The following is a 24,793-nucleotide window of genomic DNA, read 5'->3' as shown; positions in this document are numbered from 1 at the left end:
TGTTAATAACTTTTGAGCCATAAGGGATAGAAACAAAATTCTTGAAATCCATAATTCTTGACGTCATTTTCCGTCATGAAAATTTTTCCGCCATTTTGAATTTTCTGAAAAACGTACTTTTTCGAACTCCTCCTGGGCCGTTACTCTGATTTGCATGAAAATTGAATTTGAACTTTTGACTATATTAACCGATTGTAATGAAACTGGTCTCAGTAGATTCCTTGGGTCATGCTGAGAACATTGATATCAAATTTGCCATAGTCAGCTGAACTTCCTGTCCGCCATATTGTTTTTCTTTAAAAACCTACTTTTTCGAACTCCTCCTAGACTGTTACTCCGATTTTCACCAAAATTGAACCGTATCATCTTCAGACCATGTCAACAAAAAGTTATGGATTTCAAGTCGATAAGTCAAACCATTTTCGTATACCAGAGCAAAGAATTTGAGGCATGATGCAAAAACGACTCTTGAAGCTGTATCTCTGAAATGCTTTGACATATTGACACCAAACTTTGCAAATGTCATTGTCACCTCACTCTGACCATACCACATTAATTTTGTCACAGCGCCACCTATTGGTCGAAAGTGATGAACCAGTAAATCATAATTTTTGATCATTTTTCAGCTCTTTTGCCTAAAATCATCTTAATAGGTCTTTAATTGTTCACGGCCATGTTGGCTGGCTTTTTGTGCCGCTTTTGTGCTTGGCCCCGTATTTGCTGCTTGCAGCTATATTTAGGGGCCAAGCACCGAAGGTGCGGAGGCACCTATTGTTATTGTTGGCGTTCTTTTTTTTTAGGGGCCAAGCACCGAAGGTGCTTAGGCACCTATTGTTATTGTTGGCGTTCCGTACGCTTATTATTAGGGGCCAAGCACCGAAGGTGCTTAGGCACCTATTGTTATTGTTGGCGTTCCGTACGCTTATTAGGGGCCAAGCACCAAAGGTGCTTAGGCACCTACTGTTATTGTTGGCGTTCCGTACGCTTATTATTAGGGGCCAAGCACCGAAGGTGCGGAGGCACCTATTGTTATTGTTGGCGTTCTTTTTTTTTTTATTTTTAGGGGCCAAGCACCGAAGGTGCGGAGGCACCTATTGTTATTGTTGCCGTTCTTTTTTTTTTTTTTTTTTTTTTTTATTCTTCTTCTTCTTCTTCTTCCGCTCTTGAAGTCTATGGCAACCCATAGAACCGCTTGTGGGAAAGTTGTGAAATTTGGCACACAGTTAGAGGACAGTCTGACCGTTGTCCACAGCAAATTTGGAGTCTCTATCTCAATCCCTCTAGCGCCACCAGCTGTCCAAAGTTGCACTTATGTTTATGTTAATAACTTTTGAACCATAAGGGCTAGAAACAAAATTCCTCTGATTCCTTGGGTCAAGACGAATCGATCGCACCCTATGACGTCATTTTCCGTCATGAAAATTTTTCCGCCATTTTGAATTTTCTGAAAAACTTACTTTTTCGAACTCCTCCTAGGCCGTTACTCCGATTTTCATGAAAATTGAATCAGATCATCTTCAGACCATGCTGACAAAAAGTTATGGAATTCAAGTTGATTCCTCAAACCGTTTTCGAAAAACTCACGAACGAATTGTACGTAGTGCTTGCGAAAACAGAAGTAAGGCTGTATCTCCGCAACGCTTTATCGTATTCAGACCAAACTTGGTACATGTCATCACAAGCATGACCTGAGGTACCATGCAGTGTTTCGGCGCAGCGCCACCTACTGGTGCGGAGATATGAAAAATGGGTATTTTTGCTTATAACTTCTGATGGGTTTGTCCAAAAATCATAAATTTGGTCTTGTTGGATTCGGGGAATCATGCCGAGTCGAATGATATCCAATTTTCCCATATCGGCCATTTTGGCCGTCGGCCATTTTGAATTTTGTGCTAAAATGCTGTATTTTACGAACGCATTAACGTATCTTTACAAAACTTGGTATGGGTCATCAGCACAATGCCCTGAAGGAGCCTGAGAAGTTTCGGCACAGCGCCACCTTGTGGTCAAAAGTTATAGCAAAATTTACAAAAATGCTAATAACTTTTGACTGTATTCACCAATTGTAATGAAACTGGTCTCAGTAGATTCCTTGGGTCATGCTGAGAACATAGATATCACATTTGCTATAGTCAGCTAAACTTCCTGTCCGCCATATTGTTTTTCTTCAAAAACCTACTTTTTCGAACTTCTCCTAGACCGTTGCTCCAATTTTCACCAAAATTGAACCGTGTCATCTTCAGACCATGCTGACAAAAAGTTATGGATTTCAAGTCGATAAGTCAAACCGTTTTCGTATACCGGAGCAAAGAATTTGAGATGTGATGCAAAAATTACCCTTGAAGCTGTATCTCTACAATGCTTTGACATATTTAGACCAAACTTGGTACATGTCATCACAAGCATGACCTGAGGCATTATACAGTGTTTCGGTGCAGCACCACCTACTGGAGTGGAGATATGAAAAATTGTTATTTTGCTCATAACTTCTGATGAGTTTGACCAAAATTCATAAATTTGGTATGGGTCATCAGGACAATGCCCTGAAGGAGCCTGAGAAGTTTCGGACCAGCGCCACCTCGTGGTCAAAAGTTATAACAAAATTTACAAAAATGCTAATAACTTTTGTCTATATTAACCAATTGTAATGAAACTGGTCTCTGTAGATTCCTTGGGTTATGCTGAGAACATAGATATCAAATTTGCCATAGTCAGCTAAACGTCCTGTCCGCCATATTGTTTTTCTTTAAAAACCTACTTTTTCGAACTCCTCCTAGACCGTTGCTCCGATTTTCACCAAAATTGAACCGTGTCATCTTCAGACCATGCCGACAAAAAGTTATGGATTTCAAGTCCATATGTCAAACCGTTTTTGTATACCAGAGCAAAGAATTTGAGGCATGATTCAAAAATGACTCTTGAAGCTGTATCTCTTCAGTGCTTTGACATATTGACACCAAACTTTGCAAATGTCATTGTCACCTCACTCTGACCATACCACATTAATTTTGTCACAGCGCCACCTATTGGCCGAAAGTGATGAACCAGTAAATCATAATTTTTGATCATTTTCAGCTCTTTTGCCTAAAATCATCTTAATAGGTCTTTAATTGTTCACGGCCATGTTGGCTGGCTTTTTGTGCCGCTTTTGTGCTTGGCCCCGTATTTGCTGCTTGCAGCTATATTTAGGGGCCAAGCACCGAAGGTGCGGAGGCACCTATTGTCATTGTTGGCGTTCTTTTTTTTTTTTATTTTTAGGGGCCAAGCACCGAAGGTGCGGAGGCACCTATTGTTATTGTTGGCGTTCTTTTTTTTTTTTTTTTTTTTTTTTTTATTCTTCTTCTTCTTCTTCTTCTTCCGCTCTTGAAGTCTATGGCAACCCATAGAACCGCTTGCGGGAAAGTTGTGAAATTTGGCACACAGTTAGAGGACAGTCTGACCTTTGTCCACAGCAAATTTGGAGTCTCTATCTCAATCCCTCTAGCGCCACCAGCTGTCCAAAGTTGCACTTATGTTTATGTTAATAACTTTTGAACCATAAGGGCTAGAAACAAAATTCCTCTGATTCCTTGGGTCAAGACGAATTGATCGCACCCTATGACGTCATTTTCCGTCATGAAAATTTTTCCGCCATTTTGAATTTTCTGAAAAACTTACTTTTTCGAACTCCTCCTAGGCCGTTACTCCGATTTTCATGAAAATTGAATCAGATCATCTTCAGACCATGCTGACAAAAAGTTATGGAATTCAAGTTGATTCCTCAAACCGTTTTCGAAAAACTCACGAACGAATTGTACGTAGTGCTTGCGAAAACAGAAGTAAGGCTGTATCTCCGCAACGCTTTATCGTATTCAGACCAAACTTGGTACATGTCATCACAAGCATGACCTGAGGTACCATGCAGTGTTTCGGCGCAGCGCCACCTACTGGTGCGGAGATATGAAAAATGGGTATTTTTGCTTATAACTTCTGATGGGTTTGTCCAAAAATCATAAATTTGGTCTCGTTGGATTCGGGGAATCATGCCGAGTCGAATGATATCCAATTTTCCCATATCGGCCATTTTGGCCGTCGGCCATTTTGAATTTTGTGCTAAAATGCTGTATTTTACGAACGCATTAACGTATCTTTACAAAACTTGGTATGGGTCATCAGCACAATGCCCTGAAGGAGCCTGAGAAGTTTCGGCACAGCGCCACCTTGTGGTCAAAAGTTATAACAAAATTTACAAAAATGCTAATAACTTTTGACTGTATTCACCAATTGTAATGAAACTGGTCTCAGTAGATTCCTTGGGTCATGCTGAGAACATAGATATCACATTTGCTATAGTCAGCTAAACTTCCTGTCCGCCATATTGTTTTTCTTCAAAAACCTACTTTTTCGAACTTCTCCTAGACCGTTGCTCCAATTTTCACCAAAATTGAACCGTGTCATCTTCAGACCATGCTGACAAAAAGTTATGGATTTCAAGTCGATAAGTCAAACCGTTTTCGTATACCGGAGCAAAGAATTTGAGATGTGATGCAAAAATTACCCTTGAAGCTGTATCTCTACAATGCTTTGACATATTTAGACCAAACTTGGTACATGTCATCACAAGCATGACCTGAGGCATTATACAGTGTTTCGGTGCAGCACCACCTACTGGAGTGGAGATATTAAAAATTGTTATTTTGCTCATAACTTCTGATGAGTTTGACCAAAATTCATAAATTTGGTATGGGTCATCAGGACAATGCCCTGAAGGAGCCTGAGAAGTTTCGGACCAGCGCCACCTCGTGGTCAAAAGTTATAACAAAATTTACAAAAATGCTAATAACTTTTGTCTATATTAACCAATTGTAATGAAACTGGTCTCTGTAGATTCCTTGGGTTATGCTGAGAACATAGATATCAAATTTGCCATAGTCAGCTAAACGTCCTGTCCGCCATATTGTTTTTCTTTAAAAACCTACTTTTTCGAACTCCTCCTAGACCGTTGCTCCGATTTTCACCAAAATTGAACCGTGTCATCTTCAGACCATGCCGACAAAAAGTTATGGATTTCAAGTCCATATGTCAAACCGTTTTTGTATACCAGAGCAAAGAATTTGAGGCATGATTCAAAAATGACTCTTGAAGCTGTATCTCTTCAGTGCTTTGACATATTGACACCAAACTTTGCAAATGTCATTGTCACCTCACTCTGACCATACCACATTAATTTTGTCACAGCGCCACCTATTGGCCGAAAGTGATGAACCAGTAAATCATAATTTTTGATCATTTTCAGCTCTTTTGCCTAAAATCATCTTAATAGGTCTTTAATTGTTCACGGCCATGTTGGCTGGCTTTTTGTGCCGCTTTTGTGCTTGGCCCCGTATTTGCTGCTTGCAGCTATATTTAGGGGCCAAGCACCGAAGGTGCGGAGGCACCTATTGTTATTGTTGGCGTTCTTTTTTTTTTTATTTTTAGGGGCCAAGCACCGAAGGTGCGGAGGCACCTATTGTTATTGTTGGCGTTCTTTTTTTTTTTTTTTTTTTTTTATTCTTCTTCTTCTTCTTCTTCTTCCGCTCTTGAAGTCTATGGCAACCCATAGAACCGCTTGCGGGAAAGTTGTGAAATTTGGCACACAGTTAGAGGACAGTCTGACCTTTGTCCACAGCAAATTTGGAGTCTCTATCTCAATCCCTCTAGCGCCACCAGCTGTCCAAAGTTGCACTTATGTTTATGTTAATAACTTTTGAACCATAAGGGCTAGAAACAAAATTCCTCTGATTCCTTGGGTCAAGACGAATCGATCGCACCCTATGACGTCATTTTCCGTCATGAATATTTTTCCGCCATTTTGAATTTTCTGAAAAACTTACTTTTTCGAACTCCTCCTAGGCCGTTACTCCGATTTTCATGAAAATTGAATCAGATCATCTTCAGACCATGCTGACAAAAAGTTATGGAATTCAAGTTGATTCCTCAAACCGTTTTCGAAAAACTCACGAACGAATTGTACGTAGTGCTTGCGAAAACAGAAGTAAGGCTGTATCTCCGCAACGCTTTATCGTATTCAGACCAAACTTGGTACATGTCATCACAAGCATGACCTGAGGTACCATGCAGTGTTTCGGCGCAGCGCCACCTACTGGTGCGGAGATATGAAAAATGGGTATTTTTGCTTATAACTTCTGATGGGTTTGTCCAAAAATCATAAATTTGGTCTCGTTGGATTCGGGGAATCATGCCGAGTCGAATGATATCCAATTTTCCCATATCGGCCATTTTGGCCGTCGGCCATTTTGAATTTTGTGCTAAAATGCTGTATTTTACGAACGCATTAACGTATCTTTACAAAACTTGGTATGGGTCATCAGCACAATGCCCTGAAGGAGCCTGAGAAGTTTCGGCACAGCGCCACCTTGTGGTCAAAAGTTATAACAAAATTTACAAAAATGCTAATAACTTTTGACTGTATTCACCAATTGTAATGAAACTGGTCTCAGTAGATTCCTTGGGTCATGCTGAGAACATAGATATCACATTTGCTATAGTCAGCTAAACTTCCTGTCCGCCATATTGTTTTTCTTCAAAAACCTACTTTTTCGAACTCCTCCTAGACCGTTGCTCCAATTTTCACCAAAATTGAACCGTGTCATCTTCAGACCATGCCGACAAAAAGTTATGGATTTCAAGTCGATAAGTCAAACCGTTTTCGTATACCGGAGCAAAGAATTTGAGATGTGATGCAAAAATTACCCTTGAAGCTGTATCTCTACAATGCTTTGACATATTTAGACCAAACTTGGTACATGTCATCACAAGCATGACCTGAGGCATTATACAGTGTTTCGGTGCAGCGCCACCTACTGGAGTGGAGATATGAAAAATTGTTATTTTGCTCATAACTTCTGATGAGTTTGACCAAAATTCATAAATTTGGTATGGGTCATCAGGACAATGCCCTGAAGGAGCCTGAGAAGTTTCGGACCAGCGCCACCTCGTGGTCAAAAGTTATAACAAAATTTACAAAAATGCTAATAACTTTTGTCTATATTAACCAATTGTAATGAAACTGGTCTCTGTAGATTCCTTGGGTTATGCTGAGAACATAGATATCAAATTTGCCATAGTCAGCTAAACGTCCTGTCCGCCATATTGTTTTTCTTTAAAAACCTACTTTTTCGAACTCCTCCTAGACCGTTGCTCCGATTTTCACCAAAATTGAACCGTGTCATCTTCAGACCATGCCGACAAAAAGTTATGGATTTCAAGTCCATATGTCAAACCGTTTTTGTATACCAGAGCAAAGAATTTGAGGCATGATTCAAAAATGACTCTTGAAGCTGTATCTCTTCAGTGCTTTGACATATTCAGACCAAACTTGGTATGTGTCTTCACAAGCATGACCTGAGGCAGCATACTCTGTTTCGGCGCAGCGCCACCTACTGGAGTGGAGATATTAAAAATGCCATTTTTGCTTATAACTTCTGATGGGTTTGACCAAAATTCATAAATTTGGTATGGGTCATCAGGACAATGCACTGAAGGAGCCTGAGAAGATTCGGACCAGCGCCACCTTGTGGTCAAAAGATATAACAAAATTGACAAAAATGCTAATAACTTTTTTTCTAATTGCTCACTACTGCTGTTGGTCTGATGCTCCCAGCCATGTTGGCTTGCTTCTTGTGCCATTTTTGTGCTTGGCCCCGTAATTGCTGCTTGCAGCTATATTTAGGGGCCAAGCACCGAAGGTGCTTAGGCACCTATTGTTATTGTTGGCGTTCCGTACGCTTATTAGGGGCCAAGCACCGAAGGTGCGGAGGCACCTATTGTTATTGTTGGCGTTCTTTTTTTTTTTTTTTTTTTTTATTCTTCTTCTTCTTCTTCTTCTTCCGCTCTTGAAGTCTATGGCAGCCCATAGAACCGCTTGCGGGAAAGTTGTGAAATTTGGCACACAGTCAGAGGACAGTCTGACCTTTGTCCATAGCAAATTTGGAGTCTCTAACTCAATCCCTCTAGCGCCACCAGCTGTCCAAAGTTGCACTTATGTTTATGTTAATAACTTTTGAACCATAAGGGCTAGAAACACAATTCTTTTTTCCTCTTATTCCTTGGCTCGAGACGAATCGAACGCACCATATGTCGTCATTTTCCGTCATGAAAATTTTTCCGCCATTTTGAATTTTCTGAAAAACTTACTTTTTCGAACTCCTCCTAGGCCGTTACTCCGATTTTCATGAAAATTGAATCAGATCATCTTCAGACCATGCTGACAAAAAGTTATGGAATTCAAGTTGATTCCTCAAACCGTTTTCGAAAAACTAACGAACGAATTGTACGTAGTGCTTGCGAAAACAGAAGTAAGGCTGTATCTCCGCAACGCTTTATCGTATTCAGACCAAACTTGGTACATGTCATCACAAGCATGACCTGAGGTACCATGCAGTGTTTCGGCGCAGCGCCACCTACTGGTGCGGAGATATGAAAAATGGGTATTTTTGCTTATAACTTCTGATGGGTTTGTCCAAAAATCATAAATTTGGTCTCGTTGGATTCGGGAAATCATGCCGAGTCGAATGATATCCAATTTTCCCAATTCGGCCATTTTGGCCGTCGGCCATTTTGAATTTTGTGCTAAAATGCTGTATTTTACGAACGCATTAACGTATCTTTACAAAACTTGGTATGGGTCATCAGCACAATGCCCTGAAGGAGCCTGAGAAGTTTCGGCACAGCGCCGCCTTGTGGTCAAAAGTTATTACAAAATTTACAAAAATGCTAATAACTTTTGACTGTATTCACCAATTGTAATGAAACTGGTCTCAGTAGATTCCTTGGGTCATGCTGAGAACAAAGATATCAAATTTGCCATAGTCAGCTAAACTTCCTGTCCGCCATATTGTTTTTCTTTAAAAACCTACTTTTTCGAACTCCTCCTAGACCGTTGCTCCGATTTTCACCAAAATTGAACCGTGTCATCTTCAGACCATGCCGACAAAAAGTTATGGATTTCAAGTCGATATGTCAAACCGTTTTCGTATACCAGAGCAAAGAATTTGAGGCATGATGCAAAAACGACTCTTGAAGCTGTATCTCTTCAGTGCTTTGACATATTCAGACCAAACTTGGTATGTGTCTTCACAAGCATGACCTGAGGCAGCATACTCTGTTTCGGCGCAGCGCCACCTACTGGAGTGGAGATATTAAAAATGCCATTTTTGCTTATAACTTCTGATGGGTTTGACCAAAATTCATAAATTTGGTAAGGGTCATCAGGACAATGCACTGAAGGAGCCTGAGAAGTTTCGGACCAGCGCCACCTTGTGTTCAAAAGATATAACAAAATTGACAAAAATGCTAATAACTTTTTTCTAATTGCTCACTACTGCTGTTGGTCTGATGCTCCCAGCCATGTTGGCTTGCTTCTTGTGCCATTTTTGTGCTTGGCCCCGTAATTGCTGCTTGCAGCTATATTTATTCTTCTTCTTCTTCCGCTCTTGAAGTCTATGGCAGCCCATAGAACCGCTTGCGGGAAAGTTGTGAAATTTGGCACACAGTTAGAGGACAGTCTGACCTTTGTCCATAGCAAATTTGGAGTCTCTAACTCAATCCCTCTAGCGCCACCAGCTGTCCAAATTTGCACTTATATTTATGTTAATAACTTTTGAACCGTAAGGGCTAGAAACAAAATTCTTTTTTTCCCTGATTCCTTGGCTCAAGACGAATCGACTGTACCATATGACGTCATTTTCCGTCATGAAAATTTTTCCGCCATTTTGAATTTTCTGAAAAACATACTTTTTCGAACTCCTCCTAGGCTGTTACTCCGATTTTCATGAAAATTTAATCAGATCATCTTCAGACCATGCTGACAAAAAGTTATGGAATTCAAGTCGATTCCTCAAACCGTTTTCGAAAAACTCACGAACGAATTGTACGTAGTGCTTGTGAAAACAGATGTAAGGCTGTATTTCCACAATGCTTTATCGTATTCAGACCAAACTTGGTACATGTCATCACAAGCATGACCTGAGGTACCATGCATTGTTTCGGCGCAGCGCCACCTACTGGTGCGGAGATATGAAAAATGGCTATTTTTGCTTATAACTTCTGATGGGTTTGTCCAAAAATCATAAATTTGGTCTTGATAGATTCTGGGCATTATGTTGAGTCGAATGATATCCAATTTTCCCATATCGGCCATTTTGGCCGTCAGCCATTTTGAATTTTGTGCTAAAATGCTGTATTTTACGAACGCATTAGCGTATCATTATGAAACTCGGTATGGGTCATCAGCACAATGCCCTGAAGGAGCCTGAGAAGTTTCGGCACAGCGCCACCTTGTGGTCAAAAGTTATAACAAAATATACAAAAATGCTAATAACTTTTGACTATATTAACCAATTGTAATGAAACTGGTCTCAGTAGATTCCTTGGGTCATGTTGAGAACATAGATATCAAATTTGCTATAGTCGGATGAACTTCCTGTCCGCCATATTGTTTTTCTTTAAAAAATTACTTTTTCGAACTCCTCCTACACCTTTGCTCTGATTTTCACCAAAATTGAAATGTATCATCTACAGACGATGCCGACAAAAAGTTATGGATTTCAAGTCAATAGTCAAACCGTTTTCGTATACCGGAGCAACGAATTTAAGGCATGATGCAAAACAAACTCTTGAACCTGTATCTCAGCAATGCTTTATCGTATTTAGACCAAACTTGGTACATCTCATCAAAATCATGACATGAGGCATCATGCAGCGTTTCATCGCAGTGCCTCCTACTGGTGCGGAGATAAGAAAAATGGCTATTTTTGGTTATAACTTCAGATGGGTTTGTCCAAAAATCATAACTTTGGTCTCGTTGGATTCAGAGAGTCATGCTGAGTCGAATGATATCCAATTTTCCCATTTCAACCATTTTGGCCATCGTCCATTTTGAATTTTGTGCTAAAGTGCAGTATTTTATGAACGCATTCAAGTATCATTACGAAACTCGGTATGGGTCATCAGGACAATGCCCTGAAGGAGCCTGAGAAGTTTTGGCACAGCGCCACCTTGTGGTCAAAATATACAAAAATGTTAATAACTTTTGACTGTATTCACCAATTGTAATGAAACTGGTCTCAGTTGATTCCGTGGGTGATGCTGAGAACACAGGTATCAAATTTGCCATAGTCGGCTGAACTTCCTGTCTGCCATATTGTTTTACTTTAAAAACCTACTTTTTCGAACTCCTCCTAGACCGTTGCTCCGATTTTCACCAAAATCGAACCGTATCGTCTTCAGACCATGCCGACAAAAAGTTATGGATTTCAAGTTGAAAAGTCAAACCGTTTTCGTATACCGGAGCAACGAATTTGAGGCATGATGGAAAACACACTCTTGAAGCTGTATCTCTGCAATGCTTTGACATATTGACACCAAACTTTGCAAGTGTCATTGTCACCTCACTCTGACCATACCACATTAATTTGGTCACAGTGCCACATATTGGTCGAAAGTAATGAACCAGTAAATCCTCATTTTTTATCATTTTTCAGCTCTTTTGCCTTAAATGATCTTAATAGGTCTTTAATTGCTCACGGTTGCATTTGGTCTGATGCTCACAACCATGTTGGCTAGTTTCTTGTGCCGTTTTTGTGCTTGGCCCCGTAATTGCTGCTTGCAGCTATATTTATTATTATTATTGTATTACAACATTTTGTTATAATATTTCTATATTTCATCAGATGGTCTCACAATACCCATCAAAAACCTATACAAGCATGATGTTAGAATGGAATATTTACTCCAATATTTAAATGTGATTCAACAAAGTTTGTTATCCATGATGAGGAGTACACACCTGTGTAGATTTTAATGCCCTTCCACCCCCAAGGGGCCAGTACCGGCCCCTGGAAGAGCAAAATAATGCACATTTCAAATGGCTGTAACTCAAAGTCCGGTTAGCGTATCAAAGAGAAAATCAACAGGACAACTGCTTATGCTATGATTACTAAATAATGTTGGGCACAGTTTTCAGACATACATGGAAAGCTGGCATAAAGGTTTTTTAATAGTGATTACAGTAAAATATTAAATTTCAGCCTGTCCCTGTCACAGACACGCCAGGCTCCACCTCACCACAGTACCCACACACCCAATCACCAGCATACTAATCACCGCCACCTGCATCTCATTCACTCTGCAATCACCAGCACTACAAAACCACCACACTCACACACACTCACTGTCCGGTCTCGTTTGCAATACCTTGTGTTGATGCTTACCTTAAGGACTCCCCTTCATCAGACTTACCTGCTCCAGCGATCTCCTTCATCTCCTTCGTCTCCTGGTCCCTTCATGTGCTTACCCTTCTGTGTGTGTGAGTGTCTCCAACGTCTCCCTTCATCTCATCTCAGCTCCTGGATAAACAAGCCATACAAGGACAGTATTACTCTCAATTCATCTCTCAAGTACCTGATAACAGTCATAACCTCTCTGTGTTCTCATATTATTCAAATAAACTCACCTGGATTGCTTTTATCTCTGCCTCCGTGTCTATATCATAACAGAAGACCGGACCTTAACAACTAACGGCATGAGTACTAACGATCCATTCCAGGAACTCGTGGACGTGCTGCGTCGAGCACTCACACCACAGCCCTCAACATCGTCATCCCTCAACACGGCTGTCTCCGCACCCACCAGCACCGCTCCTTCACCTGCATTCACCGCCAGTCCCATGGCCAAACCGGCGCCCTACTCTGGATCGGCGGAGGAATGCAGCGGATTCCTTCTCCAATGTGAGCTGGTCCTGGAGATGCAGCCGCACCTCTACACCACAGACACGGCTAAAATAGCGTTCATTATTTCACAACTGCAAGGGAAGGCTCTGCAATGGGCAGATTCGTTATGGACCCAGAAAGGCCCAGTCGTCCAATCCTATTCGGCGTTCGTCTCCCACTTCCGGGAAGTATTCGGGAAACCTCTGGCTGATTCCTCGACTAGTGAGAAACTTTATAATCTAAAGCAAAGAAACCTATCTGTTAACGAATATGCCTTGCAGTTTCGAACGCTAGCCGCCACCAGCGGATGGAACGAGCAAGCCCTCATCACCATGTTCTGTCAGGGGCTGGAACCCTCCGTGCGGCTGCATCTCGCTGCATACGAGGACTCCATGGGATTAGAACGCTTCATCCAACTCGCCATCCGCGTGGGGTCCCGTATGCAGTCGTGCATTCAAGAACACCAGGCCCAATCCGTCCTCCTCAACCCGTGGTGAGTGCAATATTTCCCTCCATTCAGAAAATGAAACCACTCACTACAACTGTAACCCTTACTGCTGCTAACATCTCTGTTCCAGTGGTGGTGCTCCTTGATTCAGGGTCAGCCGGAAACTTCATCTCAGGCACCCTCTGTAGACAACTCAAACTTAAGATCTCTCCTTCACCGACGAGCTATCAAATCCACTCCATCACGGGCAAACCCCTAAGCCGCAAACACATCCGTCACTGCGTGGGTCCACTTCAACTCAGCATCGGAATCCTGCACACCGAACACATCCATTTGCTGGTTCTGGAGGAATCCACCGCTGACGTGGTTCTAGGGCGCCCATGGTTGGAACTTCACAACCCCAACATCTCCTGGCGCACGGGCGAAGTCCTGAAGTGGGGCGATCACTGCTTCCCAGACTGCTTCCCAGCGCTTCCTGTTCCGAAATCTCCACTCTCCAAGCCTCTTCTCGTGAATGCTACATCCATCGAGAGCCCTGTTGAGAAGCGCTCCGTGGATGTTCCCCCTGACTACACCCCCTTCAGCGACGTTTTCTGCCTGCAACGCGCCTCCAAGCTTCCTCCACACTGGCCATGGGACTGCGCCATCGATCTGCTGCCGGGTGAACCAGTGCCCAGGGGACGCATATACCCCCTGTCCATACCGGAGGAGAAGGCCATGGAGGAATACATCAAGGAGGCACTCGAACAAGGTTACATCTGCCCGTCTACTTCCCCTGCTGCTTCAAGCTTCTTCTTCGTGGCAAAGAAGGACGGAGGCTTGAGGCCCTGCATCGATTACCGTTCACTCAACAAGATAACCATAAAGTTCCGCTATCCACTTCCCCTCGTCCCAGCGGCCCTGGAACATCTCCGCGGTGCCACTGTGTTCACGAAGTTGGACCTCCGCAGCGCGTATAACCTCATCCGGATACGTGAGGGGGACGAGTGGAAGACCGCCTTTGTCACGCCCACTGGACACTACGAATATCTCGTGATGCCGTATGGCCTGGTCAACGCCCCCTCCATATTCCAGGATTTCATCCACGAGGTGCTCCGGGAGTTTCTCCATAAGTCCGTACTGGTTTATATAGATGACATCCTCATCTACTCCCGGAGCTTGGCCGAACATCGCCACCATGTTGCGGAGGTCCTCCAGCGCTTACGGCAGTTCCATCTCTTCCTCAAGGCTGAAAAATGCTCATTCCACCAACCCTCCGTCCAGTTCCTGGGGTACGTGATTGATCACAGTGGCATCCGGATGGACGAGGGGACTCCAAAAGACTCCAAAAGACTCCAAAAGAACTCCAAAGATTCCTAGGCTTCTCCAATTTCTATCGCCGGTTCATCAAGAATTACAGCACTATCGTCAGTCCACTCACCAACCTACTCCGTCACCAGCCCAAGTCTCTGTCCTGGTCTCCACTAGCCACCAACGCCTTTGAGACCCTGAAGAAAGCCTTCACCACCGCTCCCCTCCTCGTCCACCCTAACCCGGACCTCCCGTTCATAGTAGAGGTGGACGCATCTACCACCGGAGTGGGAGCGGTCCTTTCACAGCAGCAGGGGACACCAAGTAGACTCCATCCATGCGCCTTCTTCTCCCGCAAGCTCAACCCGGCGGAGGTCAACTACGACATAGGTGACCGCGAACTCCTGGCCGTCAAGCTTGCCCTTGAGGAGTGGAGGCATTGGTTGGAGGGAGCTAATCACCCGTTTCAAGTTCTCACTGATCACAAGAACCTCGAATATCTGAAGGCCGCTAAGAGACTCAACCCTCGCCAAGCTCGCTGGGCTATGTTCTTCTCTAGATTCAACTTCTCCATCTCCTACCGTCCTGGTTCTAAGAATACGAAGGCTGATGCCTTATCTCGCCTCTATGCTCCTGAGGAAAAGCCCGAAAAACCTGATACTATTCTGCCGGAGTCCATCTTCGTGAGCCCTATCCAATGGTCCGAAGAAACCATTCCCTCCGCCAATGCCTCCACACGCACTCCGCCGGGTTGCCCACCGGGCTTGCAGTACATCACACGGGCACGTCGCACTCCACTCCTGCACAACGTTCACTCTTCACTTGGCACTGGTCACCCGGGGGTCAAGGGGACCCTTTCGTTGCTCAAACAACGCTTCTGGTGGCCCAACATGGCCAACGACGTCAGGAGGTACGTGCAGGGCTGCAGGGAGTGCGCCATCTCCAAGAGCCCACGCCATCTTCCCACTGGCAAGCTCTTTCCTCTGCCCGTTCCTGAGAGACCCTGGTCACACCTGGGAGTGGACTTCGTCACCGACCTCCCCGAGTCTGACGGTCACACGTGCATCCTGGTGGTAGTAGACCGCTTCTCAAAGTCCTGCCGATTAATACCCCTGGAGGGTCTACCTACCGCCATGGCCACCGCAGAACTAATGTTTAATCATGTCTTTCGCTATTATGGATTACCTGAAGACATCGTCTCCGACAGAGGACCCCAGTTTATCTCCCACGTCTGGAAAGCCTTCTTCTCCCTCCTGGGTGTGACCGTCAGCCTATCGTCTGGATACCATCCTCAGTCAAACGGGCAGACGGAACGGAAGATCCAGGAGATCGGCCGCTTCCTGCGTACCTTCTGTCACGGCCACCAGAACTCCTGGAACCAGTACCTGGGTTGGGCCGAGTACGCACAGAACTCCCTCCGCCAAGCCTCAACAGGACTAACACCCTTCCAGTGCGTACTCGGCTACCAACCCCCGATGTTCCCCTGGGACGGGGAACCCTCCGACGTTCCGGCAGTCGACTACTGGTTCCGGGAGAGCGAGAGGGTGTGGGACTCAGCTCACCACCAGCTGCAGAGAGCCCTGTGCAGACGCAAGATGGCAGCCGACCTTCATCGCTCCGAGGCTCCTGACTACCAGCCGGGGCAGAAGGTCTGGCTGTCCACCCGGGACATCAGGATGCGTCTGCCCTGCAAGAAGCTGAGTCCCCGCTTCATTGGCCCATTCACCATCCTTCGGCAGATCAACCCCGTCACCTATCGTCTCCAACTCCCGGCACAGTATAACAGAATTCACCCTACATTTCACGTATCCCTACTCAAACCTTACCACCCTTCTGTTGTTCCCTCCACAGAGCCTGACGTGGCAGCCGCCGAGCCCCCCCTTCCACTTCTCCTAGAAGACGGCACAGCCTACGTGGTCCACGAGATCCTGGATTCCCGGCGCCGTGGTGGTAAATTCGAATACCTCGTGGACTGGGAGGACTATGGTCCCGAGGAACGCTCATGGATTCCCAGGAACGATATCCTTGATCCTCTTCTGTTACAGAACTTCCATACCAACCATCCAGACAGACCTGCCCCACGACCCAGGGGAAGACCACCACGACGTCGGGGTCCGCGGCCCTCAGGAGCGGGCCGTGGGAGGGGGGGTACTGTCACAGACACGCCAGGCTCCACCTCACCACAGTACCCACGCACCCAATCACCAGCATACTAATCACCGCCACCTGCATCTCATTCACTCTGCAATCACCAGCACTACAAAACCACCACATTCACACACACTCACTGTCCGGTGTCGTTTGCAATACCTTGTGTTGATGCTTACCTTAAGGACTCCCCTTCATCAGACTTACCTGCTCCAGCGATCTCCTTCATCTCCTTCGTCTCCTGGTCCCTTCATGTGCTTACCCTTCTGTGTGTGTGAGTGTCTCCAACGTCTCCCTTCATCTCATCTCAGCTCCTGGATAAACAAGCCATACAAGGACAGTATTACTCTCAATTCATCTCTCAAGTACCTGATAACAGTCATAACCTCTCTGTGTTCTCATATTATTCAAATAAACTCACCTGGATTGCTTTTATCTCTGCCTCCGTGTCTATATCATAACAGTCCCTCATATATGTAATAAATGTTTGCACAATAAACATATTTAGATATCGAGTTGTCCATTAAAGATCTTATTATTTTAACATTTATCATTTCTTTACTAAACGTTTTAAACTGCATTACCCATATGTCTCTGTCATTCTATCAATGAACGGGAAACATGGCGCTGTAGTTCATTGAGAAGCTATGGTTAGGTTTGGGATCTCGGTAAAGGAGTAATTTCTCACAACATGGAAACCCTTTATAGTTACCTTAATGTATGAGTAACGTAATATTCACACTAAAACAAACTTTGTAAGATAAAGCGCCGTTTTATATAGGTTGAAAGGTAGTCCAATCACAGCGAGTTCTGCGATAGAGTCACAGCCAATCACAACACAGCTGAACAGATGCGTCACGCTTACTTGTCCATTTATGGTAAATGACGACAGATCTCCTTCGGTTCCGGCTGATGAGAAAGATTCCTTAAATATATAATTAATCTGATTAAATATAATAAAAATCACATTTTACAACGAAAGACTCCTTTGTGTTTTAAACTGATGCATAAATATATTTGAAAGAGATACAATTGCATCTACAAAAGTGCTTCTAACATTTACAGTAGATATGTAGTATATTAAAGGTATACGTTTAATCACTTATTTATACCATTCTTCACTATTTGAACTCTTGGAATTAAAATAAATATAAATAAAAGCATAATGAATGTACTCGATTTTGTAATCATATTCCAATATTTAGTGTCAAAGACAAATGTAGTCCCCAAACTACTGCACAACAGTATAAAAATCAGTTAATTGTGAGAAAAAAAAATATATCCAGTTACAGAGGCAATCTATTATAGTGAAATATAACTACAAAAATCGATATGATGAAGTATTATTTTTACAAACCAAGAGATGAGATAAAATTCCATGTGAAAATGTTTCTTTAAAGAATAGGGGGAAAAAAATAACATTTTACATTCTCAACTTTAATACAATACAATATTGTGTTTATTGTTCACTTTTACTGTAACTAAATGAAAGGCAAATTCAAATAGTTATTGCATTTTATAAATGTTAAATATTTTCAGCAATAAAATGCTTCTATAAAATACATTCATGGGTATGTTACATTTACATTATCCAGGTACTGATATAATGATACCATAGATGTAGTTAAGGTGGACATTTACTATAGTGACACTGTAATAAAAGGTTTAATTAAACAAAATTTTCAAGTCCATCTAAATGTAGAGGTAACTGTTATGATATAGACACGGAGGCAGAGATAAAAGCAATCCAGGTGAGTTTATTTGAACAATATGTGAACACAGAGTGGAAATGGCTGTTGTCAGGTTCTTGAGAGATGAATATAAAGTAATACTGTCCTTGTATGGTTTATAGATCCAGGAGCTGAGATGAGATGGAGGGAGACGTTGGAGACACTCACACACACACAGAAGGGTAAGCACACGAAGGGACCAGGAGACAAAGGAGATGAAGGAAATCGCTGGAGCAGGTAAGTATGTAGCAGGGGAGTCCTTAAGGTAAGCATTAACATGAGGTATTGCAAACGAGACCAGACAGTGAGTGTGTGTGAGTGTGGTGGCTTTGTAGTGCTGGTGATTGCAGAGTGAATGAGATGCAGGTGGCGGTGATTAGTACGCTGGTGATTGGGTGCGTGGGTACTGTGGTGAGGTGGAGCCTGGCGTGTCTGTGACAGTAACAAACTCACAAAATAATGTCCAGAATGTCAATGTGTAATTTCTGTAATGCTTTATATCAGCACCAAACAGAATTAAATAAATATTGATTGTTCTCAGAGGGTTTTCCTGATCACTCTCACTAACTTCAATTGTTCGGACAAACACCTGCTATACACACATGCAGAAATACATATTTGACTATAGTCGCAGCATTACTAGAACTAGTGGATGGCAATGAATATGTCTTTTACCAAAACTCCGGATGAGCACTGGTGCTTCTTTGATAAAGGCAAGAATATGGAAAAAGATAAATGACTATTTTCAATATTGGTTCTGCACGTTTCAAGGAGATCATAAGGAGGAGTCCACGTGAAAACTTTTAAAAACTGTGACAGAGTGAAGGGTGCACCTCCCTGGACACATCCTAAGCATGACCAAACAACAACACCCAAAGACAGATATGAAGTGGACACCACCAGGAGAATGCAGGGGAAGACATGGAAACGAAGGCCTGAAGAATGTCGGTGTCCCATGGGAAGATGTGGAGAAAGTGGTCACAGATTGGATACGTTGGAGGACACTTGTTACCCAATGTGCCCAGCACAGCACTTGATGATGATGTTGTGAGTTCATACATAACCGTAGTATTTCCTTCTGTAAAGAGTGTTGCACAATTAAATGTTAAATGCATTTATGTAATAAGTTCACTGATGTGTGGGCATTTCCATGATTAAAAGTATAGCAAGCTATATTCATATTTTAAAAAATTAAAAAATAAAAATAAATAAATAACATGTTTCATATGCAAGCAGGACATTATCAGCAGTGTAAATGATCATGACAAAATAATCGAATATCTGATGTCATGTGACAAGTCAAATGATAATTTCCACTCTTGCAAACAGAGGTAGTTATGAGGTTGCGGAGAGACATCATGTATCATTGGAACATTTTGGGCCCAATCTGTAATCATTTTAAAGAATTCAATGGAATTAATATAAACTTTTATGTGTGGCACAAGAAGGGGCACAACTGATTTACAAATAAGGTGATTAATATGTACAGGATTTGACTTTAATTTTAATTTACTGTGAGACTATTTAACAAATGCTTGATAAAATGTTTGATAAAGGGTTAAAAGCAACACATTGTCACAGACACGCCAGGCTCCACCTCACCACAGTACCCACGCACCCAATCACCAGCGTACTAATCACCGCCACCTGCATCTCATTCATTCTGCAATCACCAGCACTACAAAGCCACCACACTCACACACACTCACTGTCCGGTCTCGTTTGCAATACTTCATGTTAATGCTTACCTTAAGGACTCCCCTGCTACATACTTACCTGCTCCAGCGATCTCCTTCATCTCCTTCATCTCCTTCGTCTCCTGGTCCCTTCGTGTGCTTACCCTTCTGTGTGTGTGAGTGTCTCCAACGTCTCCCTCCATCTCATCTCAGCTCCTGGATCTACAAACCATACAAGGACAGTATTACTTTATATTCATCTCTCAAGAACCTGACAACAGCCATTTCCACTCTGTGTTCACATATTGTTCAAATAAACTCACCTGGAATGCTTTTATCTCTGCCTCCGTGTCTATATCATAACAGAAGACCGGACCATAACAACTAAACGGTATGAGTACTAACGATCCATTCCAGGAACTCGTGGACGTGCTGCGTCGAGCACTCACACCACAGCCCTCAACCTCGTCATCCCTCAACACGGCTGTCTCCGCACCCACCAGCACCGCTCCTTCACCTGCATTCACCGCCAGTCCCATGGCCAAACCGGCGCCCTACTCTGGATCGGCGGAGGAATGCAGCGGATTCCTTCTCCAATGTGAACTGGTCCTGGAGATGCAGCCGCACCTCTACACCACAGACACGGCTAAAATAGCGTTCATTATTTCACAACTGCAAGGGAAGGTTCTGCAATGGGCAGATTCGATATGGACCCAGAAAGGCCCAGTCGTCCAATCCTATTCGGCGTTCGTCTCCCACTTCCGGGAAGTATTCGGGAAACCTCTGACTGATTCCTCGACTGGTGAGAAACTTTATAATCTAAAGCAAAGAAACCTCTCTGTTAACGAATATGCCTTGCAGTTTCAAACGCTAGCCGCCACCAGCGGATGGAACGAGCAAGCCCTCATCACCACGTTCCGTCAGGGGCTGGAACCCTCCGTGCACTGCATCTCGCTGCATACGAGGACTCCATGGGATTAGAACGCTTCATCCAACTCGCCATCCGCGTGGGGTCCCGTATGCAGTCGTGTATTCAAGAACACCAGGGCCAGTCATCCACCACCAACCTCCTCCATCGGTCCGAACCCGTCAGCTCCCCAGAACCAGCCACAGAACCCATGCAAATAGATCATTCTCGTCTCACCCCAAACGAAAGACAAAGAAGGCTGGCCCTGAATCTCTGTCTCTATTGCGGGACTATGGGGCATAATCTCTCCACATGCCCAATACGTCCTCCTCGACCCGTGGTGAGTGCAATATTTCCCTCCATTCAGAAAATGAAACCACTCACTACAACTGTAACCCTTACTGCTGCTAACATCTCTGTTCCAGTGGTGGCGCTCCTTGATTCAGGGTCAGCCGGAAACTTCATCTCAGGCACCCTCTGTAGACAACTCAACCTTAAGATCTCTCCTTCACCGACGAGCTATCAAATCCACTCCATCACGGGCAAACCCCTAAGCCGCAGACACATCCGTCACTGCGTGGGTCTACTTCAACTCAGCATCGGAATCCTGCACACTGAACACATCCATTTGCTGGTTCTGGAGGAATCCACCGCTGACGTGGTTCTAGGGCGCCCGTGGCTGGAACAACACAACCCCAACATCTCCTGGCGCACGGGCGAAGTCCTGAAGTGGGGCGATCACTGCTTCCCAGACTGCTTCCCAGCGCTTCCTGTTCCGAAATCTCCACTCTCCAAGCCTCTTCTCGTGAATGCCACGTCCATCGAGAGCCCTGTTGAGAAGTGCTCCGTGGATGTTCCCCCTGACTACGCCCCCTTCAGCGACGTTTTCTGCCCGCAACGCGCCTCCAAGCTTCCTCCACACCGGCCATGGGACTGCGCCATCGATCTGCTGCCGGGTGAACCAGTGCCCAGGGGACGCATATACCCCCTGTCCATACCGGAGGAGAAGGCCATGGAGGAATACATCAAGGAGGCACTCGAACAAGGTTACATCCGCCCGTCTACTTCCCCTGCTGCTTCAAGCTTCTTCTTCGTGGCAAAGAAGGACGGAGGCTTGAGGCCCTGCATCGATTACCGTGCACTCAACAAGATAACCATAAAGTTCCGCTATCCACTTCCCCTCGTCCCAGCGGCCCTGGAACATCTCCGTGGTGCCACTGTGTTCACCAAGTTGGACCTCCGCAGCGCGTATAACCTCATCCGGATACGTGAGGGGGACGAGTGGAAGACCGCCTTTGTCACGCCCACAGGACACTACGAATACCTCGTGATGCCGTATGGCCTGGTCAACGCCCCCTCCGTATTCCAGGATTTCATCCACGAGGTGCTCCGGGAGTTTCTCCATAAGTCCGTTCTAGTTTATATAGATGACATCCTCATCTACTCCCGGAGCTTGGCCGAACATCGCCACCACGTTGCGGAGGTCCTCCAGCGCTTACGGCAGTTCCATCTCTTCCTCAAGGCTGAAAAATGCTCATTTCACCAACCCTCCGTCCAGTTCCTGGGGTACGTGATTGATCACAGTGGCATCCGGATGGACGAGGGGAAGGTCTCCGCCATACAGTCCTGGCCCACTCCTACTACTATCAAAGAACTCCAAAGATTCCTAGGCTTCTCCAATTTCTACTGCCGGTTCATCCAAAATTACAGCACTATCGTCAGTCCACTCACCAACCTACTCCGTCACCAGCCCAAGTCTCTGTCCTGGTCTCCACTAGCCACCAATGCCTTTGAGACCCTGAAGAAAGCCTTCACCACCGCTCCCCTCCTCGTCCACCCTAACCCGGACCTCCCGTTCATAGTTGAGGTGGACGCATCTACCACCGGAGTGGGAGCGGTCCTTTCACAGCAGCAGGGGACACCAAGTAGACTCCATCCATGCGCCTTCTTCTCCCGCAAGCTCAACCCGGCGGAGGTCAACTACGACATTGGTGACCGCGAACTCCTGGCCGTCAAGCTTGCCCTTGAGGAGTGGAGGCATTGGTTGGAGGGAGCTGCTCACCCGTTTCAAGTTCTCACTGATCACAAGAACCTCGAATATCTGAAGGCCGCTAAGAGACTCAACCCTCGCCAAGCTCGCTGGGCTATGTTCTTCTCTAGATTCAACTTCTCCATCTCCTACCGTCCTGGTTCTAAGAATACGAAAGCTGATGCCCTATCTCGCCTCTATGCTCCTGAGGAAAAGCCAGAGAAGCCTGATACTATTCTGCCGGAGTCCATCTTCGTAAGCCCAATCCAGTGGTCCAAGGAAACCATTCCCTCCGCCAATGCCTCCACACGCACTCCGCCGGGTTGCCCACCGGGCTTGCAGTACATCACACGGGCACGTCGCACTCCACTCCTGCACAGCGTTCACTCTTCACTTGGCACTGGTCACCCGGGGGTCAAGGAGACCCTCTCGTTGCTCAAACAACGCTTCTGGTGGCCCAACATGGCCAACGACGTCAGGAGGTACGTGCAGGGCTGCAGGGAGTGCGCCATCTCCAAGAGCCCACGCCATCTTCCCACCGGCAAGCTCTTTCCTCTGCCCGTTCCTGAGAGACCCTGGTCACACCTGGGAGTGGACTTCGTCACCGATCTCCCCGAATCTGACGGTCACACATGCATCCTGGTGGTAGTGGACCACTTCTCAAAGTCCTGCCAATTAATACCCCTGGAGGGTCTACCTACCGCCATGGCCACCGCAGAACTAATGTTTAATCATGTCTTTCGCTATTATGGATTACCTGAAGACATCGTCTCCGACAGAGGACCCCAATTTGTCTCCCATGTCTGGAAAGCCTTCTTCTCCCTCCTGGGTGTGACCGTCAGCCTATCGTCTGGATACCATCCTCAGTCGAACGGGCAGACGGAACGGAAGATCCAGGAGATCGGCCGCTTCCTGCGTACCTTCTGTCACGGCCACCAGAACTCCTGGAACCAGTACCTGGGTTGGGCCAAGTATGCACAGAACTCCCTCCGACAAGCTTCAACTGGACTAACACCCTTCCAGTGCCTACTCGGCTACCAACCCCCGATGTTACCCTGGGACGGGGAACCCTCCGACGTTCCGGCAGTCGACTACTGGTTCCGGGAGAGCGAGAGGGTGTGGGACTCAGCTCACCACCAGCTGCAGAGAGCCCTGCGCAGACGCAAGATGGCAGCCGACCTTCGTCGCTCCGAGGCTCCTGACTACCAGCCGGGGCAGAAGGTCTGGCTGTCCACCCGGGACATCAGGATGCGTCTGCCCTGCAAGAAGCTGAGTCCCCGCTTCATTGGCCCATCCTTCGGCAGATCAACCCCGTCACCTATCGTCTCCAACTCCCGGCACAGTATAGCAGAATTCACCCTACATTTCACGTGTCCCTACTCAAACCTTACCACCCTTCTGTTGTTCCCTCCACAGAGCCTGACGTGGCAGCCGCCGAGCCCCCCCTTCCACTTCTCCTAGAAGACGGCACAGCCTACGTGGTCCACGAGATCCTGGATTCCCGGCGCCGTGGTGGTAAACTCGAATACCTCGTGGACTGGGAGGACTATGGTCCCGAAGAACGCTCATGGGTTCCCAGGAACGATATCCTTGATCCTCTTCTGTTACAGAACTTCCATACCAACCATCCAGACAGACCTGCCCCGCGACCCAGGGGAAGACCACCACGACGTCGGGGTCCGCGGCCCTCAGGAGCGGGCCGTGGGAGGGGGGGTACTGTCACAGACACGCCAGGCTCCACCTCACCACAGTACCCACGCACCCAATCACCAGCGTACTAATCACCGCCACCTGCATCTCATTCATTCTGCAATCA

The 24,793-nt window shown here is 45.3% G+C and overlaps 1 protein-coding gene across 1 annotated transcript; it reads left to right on the top strand.

The window, feature by feature from the left end:
- Positions 1–20,434: 20,434 nt before the first annotated feature.
- Positions 20,435–23,812, top strand: LOC137013280 (uncharacterized). Its single transcript, XM_067376963.1, has 4 exons — positions 20,435–20,618; positions 21,827–22,410; positions 22,966–23,232; positions 23,741–23,812. The coding sequence occupies exons 1-4, from the start codon at positions 20,435–20,437 to the stop codon at positions 23,810–23,812; spliced, it is 1,107 nt and encodes a 368-aa protein (XP_067233064.1).
- The last annotated feature ends 981 nt before the right edge of the window (positions 23,813–24,793 follow it).

This window comes from Chanodichthys erythropterus, chromosome 22 (genome assembly GCF_024489055.1).
Source record: "Chanodichthys erythropterus isolate Z2021 chromosome 22, ASM2448905v1, whole genome shotgun sequence".
Lineage (NCBI taxonomy): Eukaryota > Metazoa > Chordata > Actinopteri > Cypriniformes > Xenocyprididae > Chanodichthys > Chanodichthys erythropterus.
This window is presented reverse-complemented; position numbering and strand designations above follow the sequence as displayed.